Raw genomic sequence first — 14,402 nt, 5'->3', positions numbered from 1 at the left:
TCATCACATTAAAAGTTGCTAAAGATGCATCAACAAACGGACGACAAAACTCCTTAACATAGGGATCGTTATTCGATAGCTGGAATATCCACTTTTATGTCAATACATTAAAGATTCATAAATATGCAAGGACGAAACTTTTGTTACACTATAAACAGAGTGATCAGCATCCAAACAAACCACATGTCTTGAAGTTTAAACTGAAAACCAGACATCATATCATATCATACAAACCAAAATGCAACTCGGACTTGAACCATCTCTCAGGACTCAGATTGGTTGACCTTTGGGGACAATTTGGTCCTTGAGCCACATGTAAATAGGGACCATGGCATAGTAGCCAGCAGCCATCACACCCACAAGAAACCGGGCTAGGAACACAAACGGGTTCACTGGCTTCCTCAACTCCTCTACTTTGGGACCCAACTGCAACCAATAACTTAATTATTTTTAGTGCTATAACTCAGTAGATTTTTCAAAGTTTACTAATTTATGCAACAACCCTTTTCTTTTTTACCAATCTATCCAATATTGTTACAACTCTTTGCCAATATATGCAACATATACAAATTATACAACCATGCTTTAACTGGTAAAATATTTGCATCTTTTGGTCCAAAAAATGAAACGTTTTTGCATAAATTGGCATTACCTGCAACAGTGAATCCCCCGATACGGGTTTGACTCCAGTAACTGAGCAGCCAATGATAAGACCGTGGCAGCGGACCCCACGATACCATTTTGGGCCAATCCTCGTGATCTTAACATCTTTGAATCCAGCCTTTTCAAACCACTCGATGTACTCTTCCTCCTTTGGAAACAGCATAAACATATCTGCAAAGAAACGAGACAACCAATAGGTTGGATATACAGGCCCAATTATACATGCCTTTCCTCCTATCTTTAGAACCCTGTATGCTTCTTTGATGCCTCGTTGCGGGTCCGGCCAGTACTCAATGCTGCAATCAAATAACAACAGACTCATTTGGAAGGAATGGAACTGAAACTGGAGTGAAATGCAATCTCATTCCTTTGTTATTTTCTGCTTGATTTGTAAATATATGAAAGAAATTGGATGTAAATTATGTTAAAGGGAAGAATTTGTATGTGATTAATGATGAAAATTTGGTCTTTTAATAAAAAAGTGTAAATTACATTTTTGGTGCTTGAGTATTAGCTGGGTTTTGCAATTTGGGTCTTTAAAAGTTTTTTCTTGTAATTTTGATCCTTATTTGAGGTTTTTGTAACGGTTTTGATCCATTTTCCAAGTAAAATTACTATATATCTGGGACCAAATTTTTCAAAATCAGTTATACATGGGACCAAAAATAGCGAGCTTACTTAGAGTAGGGACCAACAACGTTACAAGAACCCTAAATAAGGACCAAAATTGACAAAGAAAACCTTTTGGGACCAAAATTGCAAAAGAAAACTTTTTGAAATGAAAATTGCAAAAACCATCTACACCCAAGTGCTAAAATCATATTTCACTCTTAAAAAAAATGAAATTTGGCACTCAATACTGACCATCCACCTTTAGGAATAATAAAATCCCTCATACATGGATTTTGAAGGAATATCCTGGAATTCAGTTCCATATGTTTGGCAATCAAATAAGCTACATGTCATGGAATGGAATTCAAGATTCCATTTCTTTCGGAATCCGGAAAAATCCACGAACCAAACACTCCCTTTAAGTTTCAATCACTTTCCATTGTTTTATGTGTTTGTAAAATTCTGATTATTTAAAGAAGTAAGAGATAAAATCACAGTATAAGAATATTTTCGCTTTACCCTTTGCTAGTATCAAATTGATTATTAGATCCATAAATAACCAAATAATCCAAGTAAAATGATCCAAAATGGCAACCAATAACACAAAATTTAACCATTAGGTCATTGAAGTTTTAATTGTACCCAATTGACTTGCAAACTTTTTTTTGTTCTATTATATCATTGTTACCGGTGATAGCCGGTTACCAACCCATGTGGAGTCCACGTCACCGATTGTGTCCACGTCATCGATGGTATAATAAAATCGAAAAGAAAAGTTTGTTGGTCAATTAGATACAATTATATAAGTTTAGTGATTTAAAAAGCAAATAAAATGTTATTGGTTGCAATTTTATGATATTTTCATAAAAAATATTTAAAAAATTTTAAACACCATTTATATAACCAAAATCTTCGATTTTACCTCAACTTACTTGTCTTAAAAATATTCAGACCATCCATAAGACAATTAAGATCCTTTCAACGAGAATTTTTCATTTTCTTCTAACTTCATTCTTAACTTGTTTGGGAAAAGAAATAATATAATAAACAAAATAATTTTAAATATCTTTGAATATATAATGCTTAAATTGTTAAGTCTTATAAATAGTTATATAGGTTTAACAATGAAGTTAGAAGAAAACGGAAAATTCTAGTTGAAAAAGATTTTAATTGTCTTATGGTTGGTCTGAATATTTTTAAGACAAGTAAGGTGAGGCAAAATCGAAGATTTTTTATATATAAATGATGTTTAAAAGTTTTTTAATATTTTCTATGAAAATGTTATAAAATAGCAACCAATAACATTTTATTTGCTTTTTAAGTCATATCCAATTCACCAATAAACTTTTCTTTTTGGTTCTATTATACCATCAATTACGTGACATGGACTCTACATGGTTGGTAACCGGCTATCATCGGCATAAATGGTACAATAGAAAAAAAAAAGTTTACTGGTCAATTGGGTGCAATTAAAACTACCTAATGGGAAAATTTTATGTTATTTGTTGCCATTTTAGTATTTTCCCAATAATTTATGCAGAAGTAGGTTAAAAAAATGAGAACGGGAACTTTATATAACAACTTATAGAACGTACATCCAAAAACCCCCAAAAGAAGATAAATTTTGAGAAAATACACCTTCCAGCAGATATATATCTATCTGCATAATCTGTTTTGAAAGGAAGATCCTCAGCATCCCCCTCAATGATCTTGCATTCCTTCAATGGCTCTTTTTGCTTCGCTTTAGCAAGCTGATGTGGCGATTGATCCAAAATGGTAACATTTTTAGCATCAACATGTTTCACAATACCCAAAGTTGTGAAGCCGGTCCCACCACCAACATCCACCACTATCATATCACGGCTATTGAGATCAGCAGGTTCCAAGGCTTCGTCTCTCATGTCTTCAGTATAATGACCCGGGTTGAACACATTATCATATGCAATTGAAAGAAACCTATAAAACCAAAACGCCTCTTTTTTGTGTTGGATGAACCGAGGCTGTGAAGCTGGCCTTGGTACAGACACACTGCACTTGGGTACAATTAGCCTCTTACTTATACCTCTCAAATTCGAATTCCCACTAGCCAGATTAATTTTCAGAAAAGACTTTCTGCCATGCAAATCTGACCCTGTAAACTCTAATCCGTTTGGGTATACTCTTCCTCTTATATTTGCGAGATTCTCAGCTCCATACAGCATTGAAGAAGCCATTATTGCTCAACAAACAAAAAAACAGATAAGGAAAACTTGTGATTTTATGCTCAAACCACCAATTTCAATATTTGAACGAGGCCCTGGAGGCAAAAACTTGTAAATGTGAGTTCATATTCACAAATTTGACGAATTTAACAAAAACCCAGATGGAAAAACTAGTAATTTCGAGTTTAAACTAAAAAGACTCAAGATCTACACAATACCCAGGTGGGAAATTGATTAAAACCCTGATCTTGTAAGGGGTTTAATTCAAGTTAGTTGCATTCAGAACGGGATATTTGGGTTCGTGACAATTTGAAGAAATTTAAGAAAAGGGACTTAGCAGTTGAGTTAAATCACGATTGATGATGAATGATCGAAAACAATTGATGAATGACAAAAAAGAAAAGCAGAACTTGTGGTGAGGAGAGTGGGAAGTTGTAGTCGGTGTTGGAGAGGAACAGGAGTATACAGTCGCAGAACTGGTGAAGGGTGATAAGGCTATGGGTCAGTATGGAGTACCGACAGGGGAAATAATGCACAGCAGGAAGGGTGAGGTGGACTGTGGGGGAGTCAGTGTGCCCAGTATTAAATTCGCGGGAGAAACGAATTGATGTGGTGAATGCATTATCAATTATCAAATCAAAATATATGGAGTAAATTTAGAAATGGTCCCTTTGGTTTGGTCCATTTTATGTGTTTGGTCCAACCTAAAGATTGATAGTAATCATGGTTTGAAGAAATTACATTACTGGTCCAGTTATGATACCATTTTTTTTTTTTTTTTTTTTTAAACAGAATTTTAAATCATAAAAAGAATATGATCTGGAAGGGAAATGCGTAAGCTTAGATATGTAATCATGGAGTCAAAACAAAAAAATAAGTTTTGTCGTAGCTACAAAGATATATAGTTACAAAGATATATAGAGACGTCGATATGGATCGTCCATGTCAAAGATGAAAACAAAATTTCAAACCGGTACCTATCAACTTTTCAAATATTGAACAAAACTTGTTATATAGATCAAACCATAATCTGTAGAAACCACAAGGCTAATTTCTAAACCACCCATTTTGTCATTTTGTTAAGGATCATCTTTAGAAGTGACGCAATCACGTGTGACGTACATCCATAGAACGTAATATAGACTCAAAGATATGATCGCATTTGAGAAGCTCTCAAGGAACGTCATTTAAGTAGGGTTTTCTCTTTTTATTATTTAATAAAACTAAACTCAAATTTTTTTGCTTTAATTTTTTTTTTATGTTTTTAATTCATTTTTAATGTTTTTTATATTTTTGAATCATACAATTTTAAATCATATCATTTAAATTTTAAAATATTTTCATATTATTGTGGATCAAAAGACATTTTCCACCATATAATTTAGAATCATAATAATTATCAACCAAAATATTTTAGATCCATAATATTTTAATATTTTAGATTATACCATTTTTCATTATGGTATTTTGCATCAGAATATGTTCATAGTATAATATCATAAACCTTTTAAAAGACCTTTTATTTAGAAAACAACGTTTTTATCTTTTATTTTATAAAAATATGGACCTTTTAAAAAAATACAACACACCTTAACAACAATATTTTTGAAATGTTTTATTGAAAACTCATTAAAATGGTAAGATGAAGTTCCTCTTAACGTTTTTTTGAATTTTGGAGACCAAAAACATTTCGTTTTATTTTATAAAAGCAAATATAACTTCAAATTAAAAAGTGAACCATTCAAAAAAATCAAATTACAAACTTACTAATATATTGAATATAACTATCCCTTTAATTTTCATAAAGTTTGGGTTAATTTTTTTTGGGGTTATATATATATATATATATATATATATATATATATATATATATATATATATATATATATATATATATATATATATATATATATATATATATAGGAAAATGATCAAATGAGAACACCTAAAAGGTTGAGAACGCGAGAACAATTGTGAACCAATCATCATATAAGGGCATAAAAGGAATTTTACAATATAATTAATTATGGATAATTTATGAGTAATTAATTAATTCCTAAAATCATGGGATTTAATATGATTAATAGATTTTTTACCCAAATATTAGGAACTTATATAATCTATTTTTAATTAACAAAATCAATAAAATGATTTTAAAAAACGTTTTTACCATAATTAAAAAAAAACGTTATTTTTTTTTGCTTTAAGGTTTTTTTACCAACCACATCAAAAATACTGACGCATTAATCATTTTATCTGAATATTAGTAATCATGCATGAATAAATATATATTTGTAGTCATATATGAAGCCGATAATAATCTTGAATGAATAGATGAATTAATTTATATTCATAAATAAATAAAACACAATTAAAGAAACATGGCCATAAATGAAAACATCTAAATATGAATTGCTTCAATCATTAATGAATATACATCTAATCTTATGAATACATTTAAATACACATTTAATCACTAATGAATACACTTCAATCAGTAATGAATATACATCTAATCTTATGAATACATTTGAATACACATATATTCATAAATGAATAGAAAACACTGTTAAGAGACAAAGAATTTCTAGCATGGTATCGGTTTTGGCTTCCTCGGTTAAAGAGATTGTTTCATTGTGGATCTTCGATGGGTCACAGAGGCGTGCTCGTCCGACGATGATTTTTCTCAGACCGCCTTAATCTTTTGTTACTACGGCTTTGTATGTCGGACTAAGAATATTTCGTAACATCGATGGCTGCCATCGTTAAAATTTTGAACCCAATGAAACCCTAATGAAACATTCGAATAAAGAAAAAAAACGGAAGGCGGAAACTATAGGGTTTCCTTCGAATCTCAGCGATACGGATTACAACTTCAGTCTGGCAGCCATGGTTAACATTCACTGAAATCAACTAAATTGAACAAAAAACAACTGTATCCGCATCAAGGTTTTGAGTAATCGGAGACAGATATACCTTTGTGTGATCTATTGACCTATAATTTGATCGCAGAACCCGTGATTGTCTAGGGTTGTCACAGTGGCTGAGGCGGCGGAGGAGTGAGGACTTGAGATCCTTCTTGATCTTCTATCATTGTCGTTTCAGTAATTAGGGGCTCGGATCTAGGGGATAGAGATGATGTTACTAAGCAAAGAGGAGAACGGTACAAAAGATGGAGATATCGGTGGAGACGATGGTGGGACAGAGTGGGCTCATTCCAAAATCGATGTAAAAGGAGCAGTGGAAAGCGGTCGAATAGATGAGAGAAAACCGTGGGGGAGAGACGTGTATCGGTAGAAATAATAAATTGTGGGAGAGAGAGAGAGATAGAGAGAGAGATTTCAGGAGCTGATAAAAATAGGATAAAACCTAATGACCATAGTACCCTTTTAGTTAATTAAGAATTTACAGTTTAATCCTATGACTTTCAGAATTTATATAAATGGCCCGTTAATATTAACCTTTGATTTTAAATTTTAGAGGGCTTAGAACTGTTCTCGCGTTCTCAACCTTTTAGGTGTTCTCATTTGATCCTACTCCTATATATATATATATATATATATATATATATATATATATATATATATATATATATATATATATATATATATATATATATATATATATATATATATATATATATATATATATATATATATATATATATATGTGTGTGTGTGTGTGTGTGTGTGTGTGTGTGTGTGTGTGTACACACCAAAAGGCTCAGTCGTATCAGGTGTTGTCCTCCCTTTTTGAGGTTGAGGGTTCAAGTCTCGTTGAAAACATATGTGAATTTATAAGTAATATAGTTTCGTTGCGGCTATTAGATCAAACCATAAAACCCATTAACTATTAACCAAGTCATAAAACGTTTATAATTCTTTAGTTCTTGCAATCCTTAAAGACGGATGAATCCATTTATGTGTCACTTCGTTGCCACTTTCAATTAATCACTCATAATGTTAACTGCAAATAACCATAACATCTTAACTTGTTTTGAAACTTTTACCTGTTTGATGGGTTATGGGTTTGTAATTTTCTACCAGGTTTCTTATTTTCGGTCTATGTTGAGTTGCTTTTCAACTCTTATTTTCCGAGTTCTTTTTTTTTCAATCTATATTGTTACAAAACAAGGACTCAAATTCTCATTTTCCAATATCGAAGATCATATTACCATATGTGTAGGAGATAAAATAACTAAATGACATAGGTTAAAAGTTATAACATAAGCACTCAACGAAATTCAATGGTGAATCTTTTTCTAGTAAGTAATGTCCTTCGTTGATTAGTTATATTGTCGTAAGGGAGTACCTTTTTTATATTAGAATAATGTACATACACATACACTACTCTACTCATAAATTTAAACATTTCAACTTTAATTCTCAACCTTCGGCCGAAGAGCAATCATCCGTCAAATTTTGATACCCGAGCTCTTCCCTTTTGATCCGGAAGTACCATAAACATAAACTGAAAACCGTAAGCACGAAGGTCAGTGAGTTTCCCAAAATACCGCATACCATACATACAGAACAGTAAAAAAAACGTACTAGGTCTATTTCACCCCCTTCGGTATCTTTCAATCGATATTGGTTCTATTTCACTCCCTTCAGTATCTTTCAACCGGTACTAGGTCTATTTCACCCCATTCGGTATCTTTCAACCGGTATTGGGTCTATTTTACCCCCTTCGGTATCTTTCAACCGGTATTGGGTCTATTTCACCCCCTTCGGTATCTTTCAACCGGTATTAGGTCTATTTCACCCCCTTCGGTATCTTTCAACCGATATTGGGTCTATTTCACCCCCTTCGGTATCTTTCAACCGGTATCGGGTCTATTTCACCCCTACCACTAACACATATAATCATAACAATAAGATTCACAAAGACATCAAGCAGATGCAAGCATAACAGGTAATTATCACGAAGATAATCATCATACTACAAACATAGTCTAGTGGGACGGCATTGGTGCCTTCGACCCATGAATACAGTGAAGGAAACTCACCTCAGTTTGTTGAATGTCAAACAAATGATCGGACTGCTGAACCGGAAAATCTCTGCGCTAGTCAGTTAAATAAATATCCCAATTAATAATCGGGCCATAAACCTTAACTAGGAATCTAGTTCGCTTGTCCAATACCCAGGGTGAAAGACCACTTCACCCTTTCCTTACTTGGCCCAAAACCAAGGCCCAACCCAATGGCTCCAAAATCCCAATATGGCCCATATTCCTAAATGACACCCAAAGCCCATTATGGGACAAATCAAGGAAGCCCAAAACCTAACAATGGCCCAAAGTCAAAAGGACTAGTGGCCCAACAAGGCTAAAAACCCTAATAGTCTAAATATGGCCCAAAACCCAAAAGTCAACAAAAGTCAATGGCAGTTGAGTACGCCTGGTGTACTCAGACTTACGCCCATCGTACGCCTTCTTTGGTCAGTACGTGCAGCGTACGCGCTGGGTAACATACTCCACAGCCGACCCAAATCACTATTAAGTGCTTAATCAGTTAAGCCACTATGTCCAATTCTGAGATATGATCCTAAATGATGTCTTAACATGTAAAGTTGGCAACTTTACTCCCTTACATGGCTTAATGGGACCTGATACTCAATAAAATTCATAATAAGAACCCTAACTCATGGATGGTCCACTATAACTCATCAAGGTTGCATTTTTATGAACAAAGGGCCTCAAAAATGCTAAGATCCATCATCCTCGTCTTCTAGAGTAGCTCATACTCTCATGCAAGACTTAAAGGACCATAAAAAGCACAAAAACAAGCCCTAACTAGATCTAACAAAATGAACCATCAAGTTAAGATCTTTATACCTCAAATAGCTTTCCAAGTTAATAATGATTCTTGGTCCACAAGCTCTAGCCACACCAATGCAACTTGCAAGAGTTCCTCTTCCTTCAAAATCACCAACAGCACCCTCAAAGTTCACTTCTAAGCTCAAAACGCTCAAAGGACAATTAGGGTTTCGTTCTTAGGGTTTGGAGAGGTGGAGGCTGGTCATAAGAGAGTCTAGAAGCAACTTAAGGTGTTTAAATAGGGCACAAACCCTAAAAATTAGGGTTTACCCCAGCCGACCGTACGCCCTGCGTACGTGGGCGCCTCCACGACCAAACCAACGAGCCAGTACACCTAGCGTACTCATTGAGTACGCCCAGCGTACTCGGCTTAGCCCAAAATCCTTGTAACTTCAAACGGTTATAACTTCTTTGTTCCAACTCCGATTTCGACGTTATTTATATCCACGGAAAGGTAATGAGAATCTCTACGATCTTATCAACTCTCCTTTGCCTTGAAACTTTCCGAACATAAATCCAAAATTCAAGAAAAGCCCATACCATCACTTTACCGTTATATCCTTGGGCTCCAAAACACAAACCGAACACTCGGTACCCACAAACTACATTATTCGCCACCAAATGGGTCTAAACCTCTCATTCCCAAGGCCCAAAGCCTTATGATACTTGATCCTCGGGTCACGGACTGAATTATAAAACGATCCGAGATAGGGTGTTACACAAAGTTTTGAACAATTACAATTGTTTAATTCAAGGACTTGTATCACTATCAATACTTGAATTCGATGTTAGGCATCATTTTTAGTATAGCTCTTAACAAAAGTAAATCGAAATTTTTCATACTTCAAACACCTTTTGCAAGGAATCTGAAAACTGGCTTAACAATAACATAGTTAATAGTAACTTGTTTACATTATTATACTAATGCTCATTTGTTGGTCAGCTTTTACATAGGAAATAAAAAAGGGCTGAAAGATTAAACAAATCATACATAGGCTAAGAAGAGTGTCCCTGTTTCTTACCAATTTATTTCAATTTTTCATTTTTGTTGAGGCTTTATTTTTATATATACACTGTCTTTTGAATTTTTAGCTTTGTTTTTAACTTATTCTACCTTTACTTTGAATTTTAACAAAGGCGCCATGTTTATGTTATCTATTTTAAACAAGGTTCTAAATAACGTAAGGCGTGACTTGGCGGCAATGTCAAGTCTAAAGCTTTTCTTAGCCTTGGTGAGCCACGTCATTTTTAAGGCGTAACTTAAGGCGGAAATTTTGTATATAATTAATATATATATATATATATATATATATATATATATATATATATATATATATATATATATATATATATATATATATATATATATATATATGGGAAATTGTCAGAAAAGTCCCAATATTTACGGAAAAGTTACACTTTAGTCCCAAGATTTTTTTTTTGAACGAAAAAGTCCTGAAAACCGGCAAAAATTTACAGTTTGACCATTTTTGACCGGTTGAAACCGGCACCCAAATTAATTTGGGGCTATTTCGTAAAATAACCCAAAATATTGGGACTTTTCTATAAACAAAAATATTATGACTTTTCTACAAACAAAACTCTTATTATTATTATTATTATTATTATTATTATTATTATTATTATTATTATTATTATTAAAAATATAAATAAGAATACTATTTTTTGAACTTCTATTATTAATATTGTTAATAAAACATATAAATGCATTTAAATGAAAAAATAATGACATTGTTTAAGGCTGGAGGTAGAGGAGATAGTGATGCTTTTAATGAATTTCTGATTGTATATTTTTACTTTGTATATGGTCATTTCACATTTGTTATTATTGTTTTCAATTCAGAATATTAATACTTAACAACTTAAAAGAAATTGCATATTTGTAAAATTGTTTATAAATAGTTTAAGGTTGAAGGATTTCTCACTTTGTATATAAAATTGTTTAAGGTAGAATGATTACTTTCCAAATCCAACAGATCCACTACAAACATCTACATAGATAGGTAGCCCATGTCAAAATTCAAAAGTATTAATTACAATATCTTGTTTAATAAAAAGTAATAGGACATGTTTTTTGGATTAATACTTTTGAATTTTGATTAATACTTTTGAATTATTCCTGTTACTTTTATTAAACAAGATATTGTAATTAATACGTTTGAATTTTGATATGGGCTACCTATGTAGATGTTTGTAGTGGATCTGTTGGATTCGGAAAATAATTCTTCTACCTTAAACAATTTTATATACAAAGTGAGAAATCCTTCTACCTTAAACTATTTATAAACAATTTTACAAATATGCAATTTCTTTTAAATTGTTAAGTATTAATATTCTGAAATGAAAACAATAATAACAAATGTGAAATGACCATATACAAAGTAAAAATATATACAAGCAAAAATATATACAAGCAGAAGTTCATGATTTCAATGCTAAAAGCATCACCATCTCCTCCACCTTTACCCTTAAACAATGTCATTATTTTTTCATTTAAATGCATTTATATGTTTTATTAACAATATTAATAATACAAGTTCAAAAAATAGTAATCTTATTTATATTTTTAATAATAATAATAATAATAATAATGATAATAATAATAATAATAATAATAATAATAATAATAATAATAAGGGTTTTATTTACAGAAAAGTCATAATATTTTTGTTTACAGAAAAGTCATAATATTTTTTTTACAGAAACGTCCTAATAATTCGGGTTAGTTTACGAAAAAGTCCCAAATTAATTTGGTACCGGTTTCAACCGGTCAAAAAGGGGCAAACCGTAATTTTTTTCCGGTTTTCAGGACTTTTTCGTTCAAAAAAAAATCTTGGGACTAAAGTGTAACTTTTCCCTAAATATTAGGACTTTTCTGACAATTTCCCATTCATTTATATATATATATATATATATATATATATATATATATATATATATATATATATATATATATATATATATATATATATATATATATATATATATATATATATATCCTTTTAAGGTGTCACACCCCCAAACCGGAACGGCGGAAACGTTCGGGGGCGGAGGACGTCATGTCAAGTATCACAACACATGCATTATAGTAATCAAAATACAAACAACCATTGCATTATTAATATATAAGTTTTACATAAGTGTTTAAACATTGCATATTCAAACATCAAAAATAGATATGGTAAAAGACAAAAGACGCAGCACGGTGCTAGGCTGTCTTCCCGAAAGCTCCGGGAGTGTACCTGTCTACTGGATTCCTGAGAATACAGGTTATTTTGAAAGAGAGGATCAGCATTTAAGCTGGTGAGTTCATAAGTATTAGTTATTGTTGCTTTAGTTTTAAGAAAGTGATTGATTTAGTTCTAGAAAATCCTATATTTTCTGCTTTACAACTGAATAGTAGTTTTAATGCCATAAAACCATTCTGTTTAAGTATTATTGTACTTATAATATAGTTTAACATAATTTTAACTCTCCATAAAATCATAAGAAGAATGTTTTCCGTTTTGTTTGTAAAAAGTAGTTTTAATCTCATAAAACCGTTCTGTGAAGTAGTTTTAAATCCCTTAAAACCGATCTGTAAAGTAGTTTTAAATCCCATAAAACAGTTCTGTAAAGTAGTTTTAAATCCCCTAAAACCATTCTGTAAAGTAGTTTGAAATCCCATAAAACCGTTCTGTAAAGTAGTTTTAAATCCCATAAAACCGTTCTGTTTTGTTTGTGGAAAATGATTAATACAGTAGAATTTCTTAAAAATACACTACCGATGTAATAACTACCCTATAATTAAACTGGTTAATTAGGGTTAAAATGTGATGAAGTTATAACCATGCTAATTGACTAGTATAAACACGACGACCTTCTGGCGTCGAAACTAATGTGACATTTGTCACCACTTGGCTTGCCTGTCGGACTGTAGCTAACAGTTGGGATGTAGGATTGTCAGTCCCATATAGATCTATACAAACAATGCCCGTTCTCCATCCAGGAGACTCGGGTTACAAAACGCGACGTAACAAGTATATTGCTATGCCGTAAAGTAGATTTCTCGTTTGTTCATAAATTATACCTATTATAATTCATATGTTCTATCTGGTTAGCATGATCTCTCATGAATGTACCCCTTTGCTTAACGTGATACAAAGGTAACAATATTGATGGAAGTAACCTTTTATATTCCTATATGTATAATATATATATTTAAGAAGGAAACGGCCTTCGGACAAACAACTCACCTTAAGCCCACATCCAAACAAGGAAAAGGAAATAAGGCAACTCATTAGTTCTAAGCCCTTTAAGTCTTAATTATATACCTATACATATATGAACATGAATTTGACAAATATAAGATAAAAGAGTTTAGAAAACATTTTCAAAGAGTTTAACAGTATTAAAAGAGTTTAACAATATTCAAAGACTTTAACAGTGTTTAAAAGAGTTTACATGACTTTAAGTCATTTTGGAAGTATTTGGTAATCCTTAAAAGCATAAGGAAATCTTTTATGTGATTGATATCACAGGTAAATGTTAACATAATTTAATTGTGTTCAACTTGTATTCCCCCCCCCCCCCCCTTAAAAGCATTTAAAATCATTAAAAAGGTAGATTATAGGGGTATGAACTCACCTGATGTTGGAGATTTGGTTGAAGATATGAAATAGGATGTTTGATATGCCCAGTGAAGTCCCGAGCACAAATGGATCCTATTTGGCATATATTGACATATATAGGCATACAATTAGTGTATATAACTACTAACATGTAAGGGAAACACTAGGAAGTAGGAAACACTTTCAATGAAGTGTTAGAACCACAAATGGAAGGTTGAATGATGATCACAGCCACACAAGAGGAGTTCACGGCCCTATGGGGTGTTCACGGCCCAAGAACACATGAGTGTTCACGGCCCAACATGAAGGGTTCACAGCCCTAAGGAGGGTTCACGGTCGTGAACTCTTGAAGATCATGAAGATCATGAAAAGAAGTGTTGCATCTAGGCTAGAATCAAGTGTTTCAAAGGGACTACAAGAAGAGGGATGAGATACTTACGTTTTTGGAGTGAAAAGAGGGTCTTCACTTGATGATAC

General features: G+C 32.4%; 1 protein-coding gene across 1 annotated transcript; it reads right to left on the bottom strand.

Moving 5' to 3' along the window:
• Nucleotides 1-39: 39 nt before the first annotated feature.
• Nucleotides 40-4,081, bottom strand: LOC145129532 (2-methyl-6-phytyl-1,4-hydroquinone methyltransferase, chloroplastic-like). The gene is made up of 3 exons (XM_079064283.1): nt 2,914-4,081; nt 653-959; nt 40-426 (listed from the first exon to the last, which is right to left on the bottom strand). The coding sequence occupies exons 1-3, from the start codon at nt 3,486-3,488 to the stop codon at nt 271-273; spliced, it is 1,038 nt and encodes a 345-aa protein (XP_078920409.1). The 5' UTR covers nt 3,489-4,081; the 3' UTR covers nt 40-270.
• Nucleotides 4,082-14,402: the final 10,321 nt, after the last annotated feature.

The sequence above is a fragment of the Lactuca virosa genome, chromosome 8 (genome assembly GCF_052849685.1).
Source record: "Lactuca virosa cultivar CGN04683 chromosome 8, Lactuca_virosa_CGN04683_v6, whole genome shotgun sequence".
In the NCBI taxonomy this organism is placed as follows: Eukaryota; Viridiplantae; Streptophyta; class Magnoliopsida; order Asterales; family Asteraceae; genus Lactuca; species Lactuca virosa.
The sequence above is the reverse complement of the archived record's forward strand: the minus strand, read 5'-3'. Positions and strand labels throughout refer to the sequence as shown.

What these genes read in the sequence shown, in the direction of transcription:
- LOC145129532 (XM_079064283.1), bottom strand. Translation starts at nt 3,488, where the DNA reads ATGGCTTCTTCAATGCTGTATGGAGCTGAGAATCTCGCAAATATAAGA. An exon ending in AGATATATATCTGCTGGAAG is followed by an intron (nt 960 to 2,913) that starts GTGTATTTTCTC and finishes ATTTGATTGCAG; the next exon opens with CATTGAGTACTGGCCGGACC. An exon ending in CGGGGGATTCACTGTTGCAG is followed by an intron (nt 427 to 652) that starts GTAATGCCAATT and finishes TATTGGTTGCAG; the next exon opens with TTGGGTCCCAAAGTAGAGGA.